Source organism: Balaenoptera physalus, assembly GCF_965194825.1.
Source record: "Balaenoptera physalus genome assembly, chromosome: 13".
NCBI classification, from domain to species: domain Eukaryota; kingdom Metazoa; phylum Chordata; class Mammalia; order Artiodactyla; family Balaenopteridae; genus Balaenoptera; species Balaenoptera physalus.
Window position 1 is genome coordinate 65,054,706 of NC_138892.1, and position 16,323 is coordinate 65,071,028.

At 52.6% G+C, this 16,323-nt stretch overlaps 1 protein-coding gene across 1 annotated transcript; it reads right to left on the reverse strand.

Annotated features, from left to right (window-relative positions):
- Positions 1 to 3,186: 3,186 nt before the first annotated feature.
- On the reverse strand, positions 3,187 to 6,534 carry DNAJC22 (DnaJ heat shock protein family (Hsp40) member C22; the record flags this gene model as incomplete). The annotated part of the gene is given in 10 exon segments (XM_082421515.1): positions 3,187 to 3,204; positions 3,208 to 3,314; positions 3,317 to 3,377; positions 4,635 to 4,655; positions 4,659 to 4,694; positions 4,696 to 4,746; positions 4,750 to 5,370; positions 5,372 to 5,383; positions 5,387 to 5,603; positions 6,352 to 6,534. Coding segments are annotated over 9 exon segments (1,026 nt in total). The 5' UTR covers positions 5,486 to 5,603; positions 6,352 to 6,534.
- Between the last annotated feature and the right edge of the window lie 9,789 nt (positions 6,535 to 16,323).

Consider the following 16,323-nt stretch of genomic DNA (forward strand, 5'->3'; position numbering starts at 1 on the left):
CATTATTTGCAAGCATTCATACACAGATTTACAGGAAGCCAAGAGGAACTTTCTTTAATACAAAATACACTATACACTCTAGGAAAATTCATCCTTACAGGTAGAACCTTCATTCTATACCAGTAACTCACTAGACACTCAAGCACGATTTCCTTACATAGGCTGAAAAGGGTTTGAAAGGGAACTACTAGTTATATGTGCTTACTCTACATATGCTAGCTTCTATATTACAGCAACTCTTTAAAAGTTCGTACTATTATCTCAATTTTAGAGGAAACTAAGATCACAGAGCTAAAAAATCATGGAACCAGATTCAAATCCTAATCCTAATCCTCCTGACTCTAAAACCCAAGCTTAAAGAGACCATCCATAGACTGGGGGAAAATATCTCCAACACATACGATGAAGGGCTAAGGTTCCTAACAAGCAACGATACCAAGAAAATAGATTTCACAGAGACAAACAGGAACACAATTAAAAAAAAAAAAAAACGGTAGATGAAATTATCAGGCAATTCACTGAAGAGGAAATGCAAGGGCCCAATAAACATTTGAAAAGATGCTGAACTTTACTAGGAGTCAGGGAAAGGCAAACTGAAGTCATCAGATACTATTTCTCCCCCATCATGTTGGCCAAAAATTAAAAGAAAGATAACAGTCCATACCGGTTACAAAGAAAAGGCCACTTGTACTGCTGGTGGAAGTGTAGATTGTTTACAGTCTTTTCCAAAAGTAACCTGATACAGTATCAATCAAAATTTAAAGCATACATTCTGTTTAACCCTGCATTATCACTTATTGGAATCTAGCCTTATAAAAACAAAAAGCACCAATACACATATTTAAAGATATTTATTGTAGCATCGCTCATGTTGGAAAAATAGAAACTGCTCATCAGTAGTTCCCGTTTGAATAAATTAAAATATATTTTTATAACAAAAACTCATAAGAAAATTTGAGAACAGTAAAATAATTTTCCAAATCAAGTAAAACCTCAATCACTCTTTTGTCTCTTTTTCCTTATAGACTATTTTTAATACATTTACATTTTGCAGATGTAGTACTACATATCATGTTAATAAATTATTAATTAATAGCTTATGAAAATGTCTCATTAAAATTTTGTAGTACTACATTTTGCAGATGTAGTACTACATATCATGTTAATAAATTACTAATTAATAGACTATGAAAATGCCACATGATAATTTGACAAATTATGTTCTTCAAAGGAAATATATATAAATTTCTGACAACTTTAAAAAGGTGTGACATTGTAAATTAACTATACTTCAATTTAAAAATACTGACAAAAAAACAAAAATAACTTGATATGATGAAACATTTGAGTAAATTAATAGTAAAAAAAAAAAAGTGTGAAAGTTAATTTGGTCTTTTTTTTTTTGTGGCTGCGCCGGGATTGCGGCATGCAGGATCTAGCTCCCTGACCAGGGATCAAACCAAGGCCCCCTGCATTGGGAGCACGGAGTATTAATCACTGGACCTCCAGGGAAGTCCCTAATTTGGTCTTAAAATCATGGTATATAAATTCATTGGCAAATTTTTTTAATATATAGATGCAAAAAAAAACACATCTACAAATTTCATTCCTCTCAATTGATCTGACCATTTTTTTTAATCAGTAGGGAAAACTAGTCAAAATAATTTTACTTTTTAAGAATACATATACTGGGGCTTCCCTGGTGGCCCAGTGGTTAAGAATCCGCCTGCCAATGCAGGGCACACGGGTTCGAGCCCTGGTCCGGGGAGATCCCACCTGCCGCGGAGCAACTAAGCCCGTGCGCCACAGCTACTGAGCCTGCGCTCTAGAGCCTGTGAGCCACAACTACTAAGCCGCGTGCCACAACTAATGAAGCCCGCGCGCCTAGAGTGCATGCTCCCGAACAAGAGAAGCCACCGCAATGAGAAGCCTGCGCACCACAACGAAGAGTAGACCCCGCTCGCCACAACTAGAGAAAGCCCACGCACAGCAACGAAGACCCAACGCAGCCAAAAATAAACAAATAAAATAAATTTAAAAAAGAATACATATACCACTCAGAGTTAACTTCCAGAAAAAAAGAAAAGAAAAAGACTGAGGGTTGTACACACAAATAAAGAAAAGCAAGAAAGCTGGAGTAAGTGTACATAATTTTAACATCGCGTTCCTGGTCTCCAGTCTTACTCTGCAAACTGAGGCATCCTGGGCTGTTCCTTCCACACTTGGGAATTAAATAAGGCCCCCTTGAGATGCTCAAGTTATTGGTTCCCTAGGGTTTCCCCAAAGTCCCCATAAAGGCATATGAGATACAAAATCATGAATTTTCCCATGAGTCCCCATAAAACAGTGTCATCTGTTCCTTCTGCAATTTTCTAATGCATTCTATTTACATCTCTTAGGACACAGTTCAGAACACTGAATGAGGCAGACTTTGATATCTGTACCTGTGTTATTATCCCCCACTGGACTGTAAACAACTAGGGAGCAAGGTGTGTAGCTCAGAATCAAATCCCAAGTTTCAGGAAGACCTGACAATTCAGCCAGTCTAACCACCCGTGTAGAGTTTGAGGGCTCTCCACAATACACCAAGCAGAAGAGTCTGTGATGGGGGATTACACCCTACCCCCCTACCCCACAGCAGCTTGTTCCTTCTTGGGAAAAGTATAGCTCCTAAAAAGTTCTCCTATAAATGGAATTAAAATATTTTTCTGAAATTTTGAAACTTAACCCCAGTCTTACCCCTTGGTAGCCCACAGAATAGATCAAATCCCTCTTGTCACAGGACACCTTGTCGAATATTGGAACCCTTATATTTTTCTTCAATCACCTAACTCAGTGCTTTGCACATTAAAAAAAAAAAAATTGTTAAGTAAAATTCCTCCATCAACCTTCAATGTACCAGGGGTGAAATAATGTGGTATAGACTCTAAAAGATATTTTATTGGTTTTATAATATGTCTTTCATTGCATTATCTCATTTTAAGAAAAAATAATCAGGAATATGATAGCCAAGAATTCAGAAATTCAAAACATAAATACATTCTTCTACCACAAAAGCTTTCTCACCCCTTTAAGATTTTCTCATCTCCACTGCAAGTGACAGTTTCTTTAACACTGCTGGGATACCTCATGTGGGCAAAGCTGGGCTGGGACAAGCTGCCCAGCTGTGCCAGGAAGAGTCCATCCTCAAAGGGAAGTTTCTTCTCACCCGCAGGATCCTCTTGGCTTCCTGGGCTGACTCAGGACTTCATACGCAGCCTGGATCTCCAGAAAGTGCCTCTGAGCTTCCTCCGCCTGGTGCCAATTGTGGTCTTCACTAGCTCCAGGTATCTGCAATGTATTTCTTCATTTGTTGCCCCCTCTGAGAGACCCAAAACCTTAGGGAGACACAAGCTAACAAATTAGAACCTCATAAGTTGTCAGGGCTCCTGAGCCTCTCCTTGCTCCCTTCCTAAATCAGGCTGGAATTGGCTTCCACTTGCTGGTGGGAAAGGCACAGAGCCTTACATTAGAATTCCAGCCTTTTGAAACATGGACAACCTCTGGATCTCATGGCAAGAAACAGGATTTGCTTTTAATCACAGATGCTCATATTCCAACCTGGAACTTGGCATCCCTGACAAGATCTCCTCCTTGCAAGAGAAATAAGCATATATGTCCACCAAAGACATGTACAAGAATGTTTGTAACAGCTTTATTCAGAATAGCCCCAAACTGGAAACCACCCAAATGTTCATTGACAAAAGTGGATAGATGAACTGTGGTATATTCATACAATGGGATACTATACAACAATGAAAACAAACAGTTTATAATCCCATGCAACAGTATGAATAAATCTCACAAACATAATGTTGAATGAAAGAACTCAGACACAAAAGAGTACACACTGAATGATTCCATTTATATGAAGCCCAAGAATAGACAAAACTAATCTATGGTAATAGAAGTCAGAATAGAGGTTTTTTCCCAGGAAAGGAGTATAGATTGGGAAGGGGTATGAGGGAACCTTCTTTGTGCTAGAAATATTCCATATCTTCATTGGAGTGGTGGTTACCTAGGTATCTACATAAAATTATTGTACTCTATATATGTTATACCTCAATAAAAAGTAAATAATATACATGTATCTTTCCCCACTCCCTATTAGAGCCTCTGAACCTTCACCCATTGCACACAGAAGCCCAAAGAAGCCAGGACACCCTTCTGGGGGCTGACCCAGCAGACATGAAAACAGTACTTCCACATTAGGGGTACCAGCTCCAATAAGGCTTAGCCTAGGGCTTCCCTGGTGGCACAGTGGTTAAGAATTCACCTGCCAATGCAGGGGACACGGGTTCGAGCCCTGGTCTGGGAAGATCCCACATGCCGCGGAGCAACTAAGCCCGGGTGCTACAACTACTGAAGCCCGCGAGCCTAGAGCCCCTGCTCCACAACAAGAGAAGCCACTGCAATGAGAAGCCCGTGCACCGCAACTAAGAGTAGCCCCCACTCACTGCAACTAAAGAAAGCCCGCGCGCAGCAACGAAGACCTAAGGCATCCAAAAGTAAATAAATAAATTTATTTTTTAAAAAAAGGCTTAGCCTAACTTCCGGAGCCATTCCAGACAGGAATGAGAGGGAAGAAAACTTACCTGGTAAGCCAGCTGACACTTCTAATCCTGAAAACTGTGAACAAACTCATAGAGCTTTTTACCACTCTTGGAAGTAGCCGCTGCTGAAGCCATGATCTCCCACCAGCAGCTTCTAGACCCAGCAAGGCAGAAGGAGGACAGACTCCATCAGGCGCCCAAGGAGGGGGAAGAAGCTGAACCAACTGAAGAAGGAGCCGAGGGCCTCTGCCACATAGCTAAGGGTGGCCGCTGTGTTGCAGAGGGCACTGTACACTAGCGGGCATGTGAAAGCAAGGTAAGCCAAGCCCAAGCAGTAGAGCCTCACACTGAGCATCTCTGACCCAACTGAAGCTTTGTAGAGGCGATGCTTCTGGGCTGTGATGCCAGCAGCCAAGATGATGGGCAGGATGGCTATGGGGCGGCCAAAGAAAATAGGGGAAGTAAGAAATGCTGCTCCTAGAGTGTTCTTAAAGTCTGAGGTCAGGTTACCAACAGCAGCCATCAGCAAAACCCCTAAGCCAACTGCCAGTGGGAGGCACACAATATAGAAGCTGCCCATGAAGGAGAGGCTAATGAGAGACACAAGGCCAAAATAAATGCCCACTATCATCTGGGCAGCAAAGTGAATGGGACTCAAAGAGCGTGTCCCCCCTCCTGAGCTCTGCCTCTGCCCCTGGGGTCTGTTGGCCTGAGCAACAAAGCTTGTGAGCTTCCAGAATTCCCAGAGCCAGCCTAGGCCACCCCCCCACCCCGCCCCCCAGGGTAAGCATTCAGAGCAGTGCGTGGCTGTCCCGCCCCAGGTACAGGTGATGGAGCCCCGCAAGGCCCCCTACAGCCCAGAGGGCATAGGTCATCAGGAGCCCCTTGGCCATCCTCTAGGAAAAGGGTCTCAGAACAAGTCCAGTGGCACCTGCCATTGCTCAGAATGCCAAAATCTGGGATCATCTGTGAGAATCATGGCAGTCATGGCCCCAGAGTTATCCTTAGACCCTAAGACATGGAAAAAAGCAGTCATAAGATTATATCCAGGTCCCCACACAGTAACCATTTCTCCTTCCAATATTAGTCAAGTCCAGATCTTCCTGAGTGTCCCTGAAATTGTGGTTCTCCCATACCCTTAAGTCTAGCACCTCATCTCTATTTTTTACAACCACAGTGACTCCAAATTTAGGGGAGAAGAATGTTTGAAATGCTTTCAGTTGAGTAACTGAGAACTCAGCACACGGACAAAAAAAAGCAGAAGCTTAAATTTCAGACCTCCCCTCAGACCACTGATCTCCTGGAATGATTCGTGGGGTTGGGGGGGAGAGGTGGAATGAATCGGAGTGAATACAATGTCCCCGAAAGTTCCTACACATTTTTAAAGTCCCCTGCCACACAGCCCGCTCCACCGGGCCCCAGCTCCGACTGTGGCCGCCCTCAAGACACTTGGCCGAGATTTCAGCCGCTCTCCAGCCTCCCATCTCTCCAGACCAGGACATCTTCCCACAAGTCAACCTTGAAAGAAGTCCTGAGTTCCCTCCAGCTCTGAAAAACTACATTTTGACCTAGACCCTGGCACCCCGCAATTCAACCACCTCCTTCCAGGGCAAACTTGTAAAGTCTCTCCACAGCGGCCCGATGAATCCCCAGAATATCAAACCAGATGTAAGTGCCCCAGCTAGTCTCTCGCCTCTACACAGAACGGGCCTCCTGACCACCAGCCAGTACCCGCTAGTCCCAGGGAGAGCAGCGGTACCTGGGCACCTCGGCTCCCAGAACCCATCAGATCAGTCATTTCCTTTGACCACAGAGTCAAAATGGCCCCTCTCTTTCCGCTCCCACTTCCATCCAAATGGACTTTGTCTTTCTGTGTTTGCTGTGTCACGGAAGTCCGGCCGTCCTGGCCAGGCCCCTCCCCAAGGCCCTCCCTGGCCCCTTAGGGATCACCTTTCAGGCTGGGGCTCTTCTCGCCCGCCCTCTCGGGTAAACTCGGTTTAAGGTGTTCCCGGCGTATTCCGCCTTCCCAGGCTCACCCCGGCTGGCGCAGGGCCCACTCCAGGCCGAGAGCGCCTACACAGTGACACCACGACCGCCAGGTGGCGCTGCCGCCTGCGGATGGGAGGTGCCGGGCGGGTCCCCGGACTCACCTTGTCCAGATGCCCGGGCAAAGCAGCCCAGGGCGGTCCCCTATAAAAGCAAAAACAAGCCCTTGATCTCCCCTTTCCACCCCCGCAAATGGGAGGGTGACTCCTCCCTCACCTCAGGCTGCAGTCCTCTCTCCCTGTTCCACTGCCGTTCAAGGCTGTCTTGGATGGCTCCACTTCAATCCCCTTAAGGCAGAGACACCAGTGGACAGGCTGCAGAGAGGGGCTCTCCCCCTGAGTTTGCCTCACTGCCCCGCCTCCAGGCCTGCCAGTCAGGGGCACTACGTCTAGATCTGAGCCTGAGACCTGAGGAGCCTCCCGTTCCCCCAGGAACCCTAAGTCAGCTGCATCTCGCCGACTTTGGCGAGAGGGAGAACCAGGAGCAAAAAGGGATGGGGGTGAGGGCCTCCCCACGAGGAGAATAGTCTGCGTCCTCACGCCTCGATGCTGGAATGGCCTTCGTTTGCAAGATGCCTTCGTTTTAATGTCGTGGGCTCCAACACTGCTACGTGACCTCGGTCAAGTCTTGCCGCTTCTTTGGGCCTGTTTCCTCCTCTGTAAAGGAAAAGCGTGGATCTCCAAGGTCCCCCAGCTTTGACTTGGGGTTGCGGTGGGCCTCACCCATGTTGCCTCCCCGCAGTCGGCCGAGTGCTTCTGTCCCCTCCTACATTCCCAGCCCCTTCAGTCCTTATCCCCGCCCGGCGAGGGAACGCGGCTCCCCACGTTGCCCCCTAGGGCTCACTGAGGGGCCAGGGCTGGGAGGGGCCTCAAAGCGACACTGGAGCCGCCAGCTGGGGGGCGGGGGCGGACGGGGGCGCTGAATAATGAATGAGACTTAATTGGGCAGGCACTGCGCAGCAGCGCGCTAAGCTCGGCAAATAGCTCCAGCGGCGGCAGGCGCCGCTGGACAAACAAACTGACTCCGGGCGCAGCGAGAGGGGTGGGAGAGGCAGCGGCGGGAGGGGGAGAGAAAACGCAGGCCGCCTGGGTCCCTGGGCCGCCGCGCGCCCCTGGCTGTGAGGCAGGAGGAACCCCCGTGTGCCCAGCTGCGCTGGCCTCCCAGAAAGTGAGGACCGGGGAGGAGGCTCAGGGCTAGACATCGGGAAGCCGGAACTGGGGCGGGAGAGAAGCGGATTGTGCGGTGGGAGCCAGGGCCCCAAGGGCTACTGAGCACGAGGAGAGGATGGAGAAACAAGTGAAGGGCGGAGGAGAGAGGGAGACGTGAGAGAGGAAAAAGCGCACCGGGGGAGGGGCTGCGGCGGGGCAGGGGCGGGAGAAAAGCCGTTACCCAGAGGAAAGGGAAGAGCGATGGAGGAACAAGCGAAGGGAGGCGAGGGGAGCCGAGAGAAAAAGAACTGGAGAAGAGTCAAGGAGAGGGATGGGAGATGACTGGAATGAGAACGAGAGGGCGGCAGGGCGAGCTGGCGGCGCCCCTACCTCCGCCTCGCCCCGCTGCGCTCCCGCCCTAGCGCTCTCTCCAGCCGCCCGCACTCACTTTGTCACAATTACGGGGCCGTCACTCGGCCCGGATTGTTTTCCCCAAATTGTTGTTCTATAAACTGGAGCAGGATCTGACAAGCTGAAGCGGGAAGGAAGGGTCTGAGCTGCGGTGGGGACGTGGTGGTGTATTTACCCAGGTGGACCCGGGGCGGGCAGGTGAATCCAGAGACCCACGCGGGAATTCTGGTTGCTGCCCCAGCCTCGTCGCTGACATTGCTTTTAACCTTCCTGGCCCTTCTCAGCCTCGGCTGCCTCTGTTTCCCCAAGAGAGAACTGAGAGGCTTGGAGGGCAGGAGCGGCGGAGGAGGCTGTAGGTGGGGCCCGAACTTGCCTTCTCACCCCATTCTCTTTTGTTCTCTGCTACCCTGGTGACATGAAGAGGGGGTCTATCCAGCTCGGCCTCCCCAGAGCGCCCTCGGGTGCCTGCTCATCCCCGCTGGATGGCCAGACTCTCAGCTCCGACAGGTCTGGGCCGCACCCCGCCCCGCCCGCGCCTGCAGCCCCGGCTCCGCGCCGCTCGGTGCCCACGCCACCTTGCTGTCCCTCAATTCCGCAAACATCTGTTGCGCGCCCACTGTGAGCCAGATCCGCGCCAGCCTTTCCCCTACCTCTCCCCCGCCACCCTCCCCTTCCCGGCCGGCCTGGCCTGTCGGCTTCGTGACAGCCGCCGCCGAAGCCCAGGCCCCGCGGGAGCGGCCGGAGAGGAGCCGCCGCATGGCTGGCTCCGACACCGGCCTCCCCGGCGGCTCCAGGGGCAACGGAGGGTGACGGCCGCTGAAGCGAGACCAGAGCCGGCCCGCAGAGCTAGAGCTGCGCTGGGGAGGAGGGAGCCCAAGGGCGGGCTTGTCTCTCGGTCTCTAAGGTCTGTCGGTCTCCTCATTCCATTGCCCTGGGGTTGGGCCGGGCCGGGACCTCGCCTAGCTCCGAAAGCCTGGGAAGCAATTGGCTCCCGCGCCCCCTCCCCCAGTTCGGGTGATTTACACTCCGGCTCCGCTCAGCGGCCGCTTCCCAATCAGGAATATCGACCCCGGGCGGGGCCCCCGGGCCGCATCGATCCCTCTAAGGCTCGGGATTTAAAAATGTCAAATTTGCCTTTTCCAGGCGGGTGGAGGGGGCGGGGGCTTGGAGGAGGGCTGCTTGGGAGTGTGTGGGGGGGTGGGGGTGGGAAGGCGGACAGCAGGACATCGACCAGGTGCCTGTGCCCTGAATGAGAAGCTACTAGGCCCAGGCCGTGGCCAGGCCCTGACATTACCTAGCCATCCTTAGGTTGCATTCCCCTCTGGATGGGGGCAGTAAGGAAGCCCTACGTGGCCTTCCCCATCCCCATGGGCCTCGCTGTTGTGCTGGGGTATTCCCAGAGGGAGAAGCCCCAGAGGAACAAAGAGAGACCCCTAAATGTAGGGAGACAAATTTGGAAGAGATTCCTAAACGTGGAGACATACAGATACAAGGAGGGGTGCAGAGACAAAGATATAGAGGCTCCAAGAGATACCCTATGTTTAAAGAAGAGCGAGGCAAAGGGAAGGTGGCTCAAAGACACACTGAACAAAACAGGGGACCAGAGACCCAGAATCACCTCAACTCCCTGACCTATAGACCCAGGAGATTCAGGACTGGGAAGGTCCCCCTTTGGTGTGTTTGAGAGTGGGGAAGGAGAGTGGAGACAAAGCCAGGTGAAGAAAGAGAGTTATTAGGGAAAGGAATTAGAATATAATTAGCATTATCCTCCCAAGGTGTCCACTAGTAACTGGACCTGAAATCCAAAAGGTAAGGGTCCTAGAAGCAATAGCCCAGGCCCCAAAGAGGTGGGCTCTCTGAGAGGTCTAATGGTCTGCCCTTTCCTGTCCTGAGATCTACCTCTTCCTCTCTGTCCACCACCAGCCTGGGGAAGCCAGATGGGTTGTGGCTCACATCTTATATTGGAGACTGTATATGTGATGGCAACTGCGTATATGTATGTGGACTGCAGAAAACTCTGTTGGTAACCACTTCCTTCCCCAGGACTTAGCAACTGGGTCTCCAGACTTTGGAAGAAACCATCCACTACTTTCAGGAAGCTTGGGAAAGGGATGATGTTGGGGTGGAGGTGGTGGAAGGGAGCAGTTGTGCAAACCAGCATCCTCACAGTTAACATCTATCCCCCCCGCCCCCCCTGCAGCACACCTCAGCTGTCACCGTGCACACTGCTGTTTCCTACAGAACTGGAGACAGAGGGCTGACAGCAAATGTGTGTGTGGGGGGGGGCACAGTCATGCAGGGAGAGGTGGCAGCTCATCCTCAGACACACGCAGCACACACCTCCACTGACAAAATCAGGCCGACACGTCCCTAACACTGACACACACAATCACTGACCCCCACACGCGACCCACACCCATCAATCCCTGTCACAACACACCACCTCTGCGTGCACAGTTATGCACGGTTCCTCCTAGGTCAGGTACAAGCGCCTAGTCTTAAAGCCTGTCTACACCCTGTCTTGACATCTTAGATCTTCAATCGCCTAACCTAAGCAGAGGGCTTAGGTCCCCGTCCTCGCTCCCCAAATTCTTCAACCATGGCCAGCTCCAACAGGTAAAAGGCTGAGCTTAAGGAAGTCAAGTACCAGGGTCGAGGTGAAGAACCGGGAGCTGACCGGGCAGTGGGGCTGCTATACGCCTCCCTTATTCTCCTTCCTGCCACTGCCTCTTTCCCGGCACGTCCACTCGCGGCCCGCCCGGCCCGCCGCCCGCCTGTCAGTCGAGTAATGAATGCGCGCTCGGGGCCCCGGGCCCCCCCCCCCCGAGTCGTTCATCACTGCCAGCACCGCCCACCTCTCTGCCGCCCGCAGGGAGGGCTAAGCGGCCCAGGCGGCGAAAGCCCGTCTCCCCCCACCTCGACTAATAATTGTCAGATTGAGATGTTGATTTGTCAGCGGGGAGCTAGCGCCAAAGAACCCGCAGTAAAAACCGGACTCCTTGAACTTCCTCTGGCTCCATTCGGACTCGCCCAGCCTTGCAGCTTTTTTGGATTTGATGTGCATGGGTTGGATTTCACTTAAGAGATCCGGGAATAGAAGCGCAGTATCATTTTATTCCAACAGGAGGCGCACCAGGCTACAGACCCTAGGGAGCTCGTCCTGGGCTCGGTTCCACTTCTTCAGACCCGAGGCCCTAGGGCTTCGTCCCGCAGCCTCCCAGCAGGGGGCGCGTTGGCCACCATCTTCCTCTCTCCCGTAGCTGAAGTCCCCGCTTCTGTACAGGAAGCCCCCAAGCAGCAGTCCCCCAGTCCGCCTTCAGGGATCGTGTGGGGCCATGTCCTGCCCTCTCTCTCCTCCAGGTACCTCCGGCCTCCCGCAGTCCTCCATTCTCCAGCAGGAGGCGCCCCTGTTGCAGGTCCGCCTTCGCCATGCCCTAGGCACCTAGGCTGCAGTCCCGCCCTCGCCCTCCCCCAGCCCCGGCCCCGGAGCTCCCCGGGAGGCCGGCTGAGTGACGGGCGGCCGGTGATTATGCGGAGGGGGAGCGGGGTGCGCCGCGGGCGGCAGCGCTGACCCTTCACATTTCCGATCCGCCGGGACCCTCATCCATCCGAAGCTGCTCTTTGTCTGGCCGCCTAATTGCCGGCGGACAGGATGGATGGCGGGACCGACAGCCGCGGAATCCCTAATAAAGGCCGCGGCCGCCGGGGAGGAAGCTCGGGAAGGAGGGGGAGAACGAAAGAAGAGATGGAAGGAGGTGGGAGGAAGCACCGGGCCGCGGCCGCCGGCTCAGAGCCGCTATGCGCAGAGCACAAGGGGGGCCAGATCCTCCTAGGGTGCGGGACCAGGAGTCCCGGGTCGACGCGGATCAGGGCGCCGTGGCTGTGGGGTGTGTGAAGTCTCCTGCTTGATGGAGAAAAGGAAAGAGCTAGGGGCCCCGGGCAGAAAGCATGCTACGGCCGACCTCGTTTCGCAGAGCCTTCGAAGATTCCAGCTTGGCGCTGCCCCCTGCGCTCCGGGCTCCCACCAGCCGGAGCCCAGCCCTCGGTTCCCCGCACCACCTCTCCTGTGCTCACCTGTCGGTCTCCCAGGGCAGGATCCAATATCCTGGAGGAGAAATGATGGGTCTGACAGCTGTCTGTGCGGCCGCTCGCCACATTTCATTAACTGGAGGCTGGAGTTGGTGGACGGCGCGGGGAGAGGGGAGCAAAAGGAGGTGGAGAGAGAGGCTACGGCGAGGAGCCACACCTGGCCAGGGGTCAAGGGCTGGCCTGACAGATACCTTGGAAGCAATCTCTAGCCCCTCCTTGTGGAGCCAAGAGCCTGTTCTCAGCCCCGTGGGCTCTGGCGGCGGCCCTTAGAACCTAAGGCTGCACTGAGCTGCGGTGCCAGGGAATCCGTGCGGCGGATGAGTAGAAGCCCTAGGCCCGGCGGCATATTTGCTCTCTCGCCCCTCGCTGAGGCCTGTCAACCCTCTGCGCCAGAGGGCAAAGTGTGCGCAGGCTCTTGGGCTGCTACTCTTTTCCCACCGGTGGTGAGTGGAGAAAGGTCCTCAGCACTCTGGCCAGCTTTTCTGCCTTTTGCCTCTTGAGCACATTTTTCTGCAGTTCGCTTCGTTTCCTTCTCCCTCCCTTTTCTCTTCCCTCTCCTCTTCGGACTGAACAGCTTTTCTCCGCAGCTGACTTCGGCCGACATCCTTTAGCTAACAACCGAGCACCTGTTGTGTGTCAGCGCTGGGGGTGGGGGATGGGGGACACCCTGAGCCAAGGCCCTGCCCTGTTGGCCTCACACACATAGGTCTCCCCTGAGACCAATCCAAATCTCTCTCCCCACTCCTGTCCTGCTTCTCTCACCCTTCCACTGCCTTGGGTGTCATTTCTCTTCTCCAAGGCAGTGAGAAGGAAGCCAGGAGATCGGAACTCCAGTTCTAGGGCTGCCACTTACAAGGTGATACAGGACAAGCCATTTCTCATTTCCAGGCCTCAGTTTCCTCATCTGTAAAATGGAGACAATACATCCTCTCAGGGATGCATTGAGGATGCAGTAACTCTCAAGTAAAAGCTCTAAAATACTGTAAGCACTCAATAATGTTATTTCCCTATCCATGTTATTCCTTGTCCTCTCAGGTGGGCATTTTTCCTTTCTCTTCATACCAGGGGTCTGGTACCAGGCAACCCAGGTTGCTTCCAGTTCTGTGTGATCTTACATATAGGAGTTGGGAGCCAGAGTGTGTGTATGGGTGGAGTGGAGGGAAGTGGAGAAGAACCACACTATGGATGGCCCTGAGAGGTGAGGAAGGAGAGAGTGCGGGGTGTGGCGGGGGGTGGAGTGCATTTCCTTAGATCTTAATGTAACATCAGCCAGCTGGTTCCTCTGCTCTTATGGATGAGGAAACTGAGGCTTGTGGAAGTTATACTGCAAGTGACAGGGGTAGATCACACTACCAGGATCTTTCCTCCCATGAGTTTTCTACTGCTCATTTCCTCACCCCCTTTCTCCCCTTGAAGGGGTCTGGGTCAGTGACAAGGAGTGTGGGAGAAGGAACAAAAAGAGAAAAACTCCAAGGAACCAGGACCTTTCCGCTAGACTTCATAAAATTTTAACAAGAAAACTTCCTCAGAGTAGAAGGCACATATCATATGCAAATCATATGCTAATCACATGCTAATCTAAAGTCTGGTCCTCAGAACTCTGACACACACCTGGCCCTAAGCCCTGGGGGAAATTCTTGGGAGACCCCTAGGTTCCAGGACAGGACAGGTGGGGATGGGTTCTATTTAGAGTCAGGTTATGGAGTTAGGATTCATTTTAGGATTGGAGAGGAGTCAAGTGTATACTTTGGGATTAGGGTCAGGGTTAGTGCAGAGTCAAGGGCAGAGGGTAAGGCAGGATTCAGACTGGGCTGTGCTTTTAAATAGAGGAGCCTAGGGAACTCAAAGTCTTCCTCTCCTCTCCCCTCCTCCACTGCGCATTCTATGTCCTGCAGCACACCTCTCTGCTTACATCCCATTCCCTACCACACAACCTCCCTGGGGCCTCCCAGTCTGGCTGCCCAAGGAGCTCTGGGTAGGTTGTCCCAGACCCCAGCCTGGGCTCCAGTATTTCCTCTTGAGCCCAGACACTTGGCTTCTGGCCCCAGGGGCACTAGCTGGCCTTGACCCTACCCAGGTCCCTTCTCGGCCGAATGTTGACAGCTGCAGGGGAAGCAGTAAGGACCTGGTGAGCTGGCAGCTTCATTCCAGAGCGTGGGGAAAGAGCAACAGAACATGAATAAATTCATGGAGCTGGCCCCTCGGCTCCCTGTGAGCTAAGCCTGCTTCCTCCACCATACACACCCGCTGCCGCCTGCAGCCCTGCTGGTCACCGAAGCTCACAGCCTGAGCTGGGGATGGGAGGAGAAGGGAAGCTCAGAGAGAAGAGGGCTAGGACCTGAAAGGGGCTGAGGTGAGGGGCTCAAAAAGAGGGGCTTGGTTAGTAGGAGAGAGGGGTGGGGAGCGGGGCTGAGCAGAGAGGGCCTTTAGTGAGTGGGTGGCGGGAGAGGGGGAAGGAGGAGGGAGAGGGATGGCAGGACCTGGGGCCGATGAGGCTTGAGGATCGGGTGGGGAGGTCAGTGTGAGCCCTGGCCTGCTCTCTCCTCTCTGATCCATCCATCATCCAGCCTAGGGGAGCAGATTCGGAATTAGACATGCACGGGCCGACATGGCCCTCAGCCCCCCGAGGAAGACAAATGGCAACAAAGACCTTGAATAAAATTTGTATTTATGGTTGGAGGAGGCCCCTCCCCCACTGACTGCCAATCTTTTCTCTCCCAACCCTTTCAAGCATGTAGGGGCCTCCCTCCACACAGGCCCATCCTCAGCAACCTCCTTCTTCCTGTACCATTATGGGCTGGGAGGGGCAGGGAAGGAGTACAGGAAACAAGAGATGAGGAAATCATCTTCCACCCAATAATTATGCCCTGATGTGCCCTGTGCTCTCCATTTTACATAATGTACTCTTATACATTACAGTACTGGCTTACCCTAGTCTCTAAGAGATCCTTTGCAGTTGTCCACCTCCAGGGCCTCCAAATACCCCACTTTTGCAGGTCCTGGAACCTCTTCTCCAGGCCTCTGGCCCTGGAGTCCCTGTGAGCAAGAAATTTCTCCCAGAGGGGCAAGACCCTGAGGAAGGATGCAGACCCCTCACAGAGACGGACCTATCAAAGCTTGTGTTTCCTCTTGGTCACCCGAATGACAGACACAGCCACCTCTCACAGGTGGGTGCCTAGCACCGAAACTGCGTATTACTTATATTACTTTGCATAAGCAGTTTCAAGTTTCAAATCCCTCCCCCAAACGTTTATTATGTGGGGTCCAACTTCTCTGAGTTTCCATCTAACCACAGCCCTTTGTGGAAGGGTGAAGGAGCAGAGATCCTGGGGCTGGACAAAGTCTGGGACCAGGGCAGGGGTGGGACTGGGCTGGGCTGCCAGGGCAAGAGCTGCCTTCTGACTCTTTCTCCCCAGTAAACTCTCTACTCTTCAGTCCTGAGATAAGAAAGATGACATTCATGGGGTTCCACATTTAGGGACTAAGAGGAAGACAAATATAAAACCTCCCTTCAAATAGCCCTCACGCATACACACACAAAGGCAATCCACAATCCACAATCCCACTCACCCAGGGACACACAAGGCCAGGGTCCCAGGGACACATCCACACTTGCCAGCACACTGTCACAATGCACAGGCCCAGAACCTACCACACTGCTCCAAGAAGCGCCCCGCCTCCGCGTCGTCCCTACAGTTGATATGTCACATTGGAGTCCGAACACGGACCTGGGTGTCTCTCTGCAGCGCGCCATTTACATTTCTCTCTCGATCTGTCAACCTGTCTTGGCTCCTGTCTCTCTCTCTCCGTCTCTGTCTCTCCTTCTCCCCCTCTGGGGCTGTCATTTAGTCTCTTTTTCAAGCTTTGTCTCTGTCTCTGCATCTCTATCTGGCTTTCCAGCCCTTTGATTTCTCTGTAGCTCCTCTGCTTTCCTGTCGGTTTCCTGATCGCTTTCCCAGGCTGGTCTGTTTTCTGACTCTTTCTGTTCCCTCACTCTCTCGATTGCTCTGCGGCCCCCTCCCCCAACACTGGGGGTC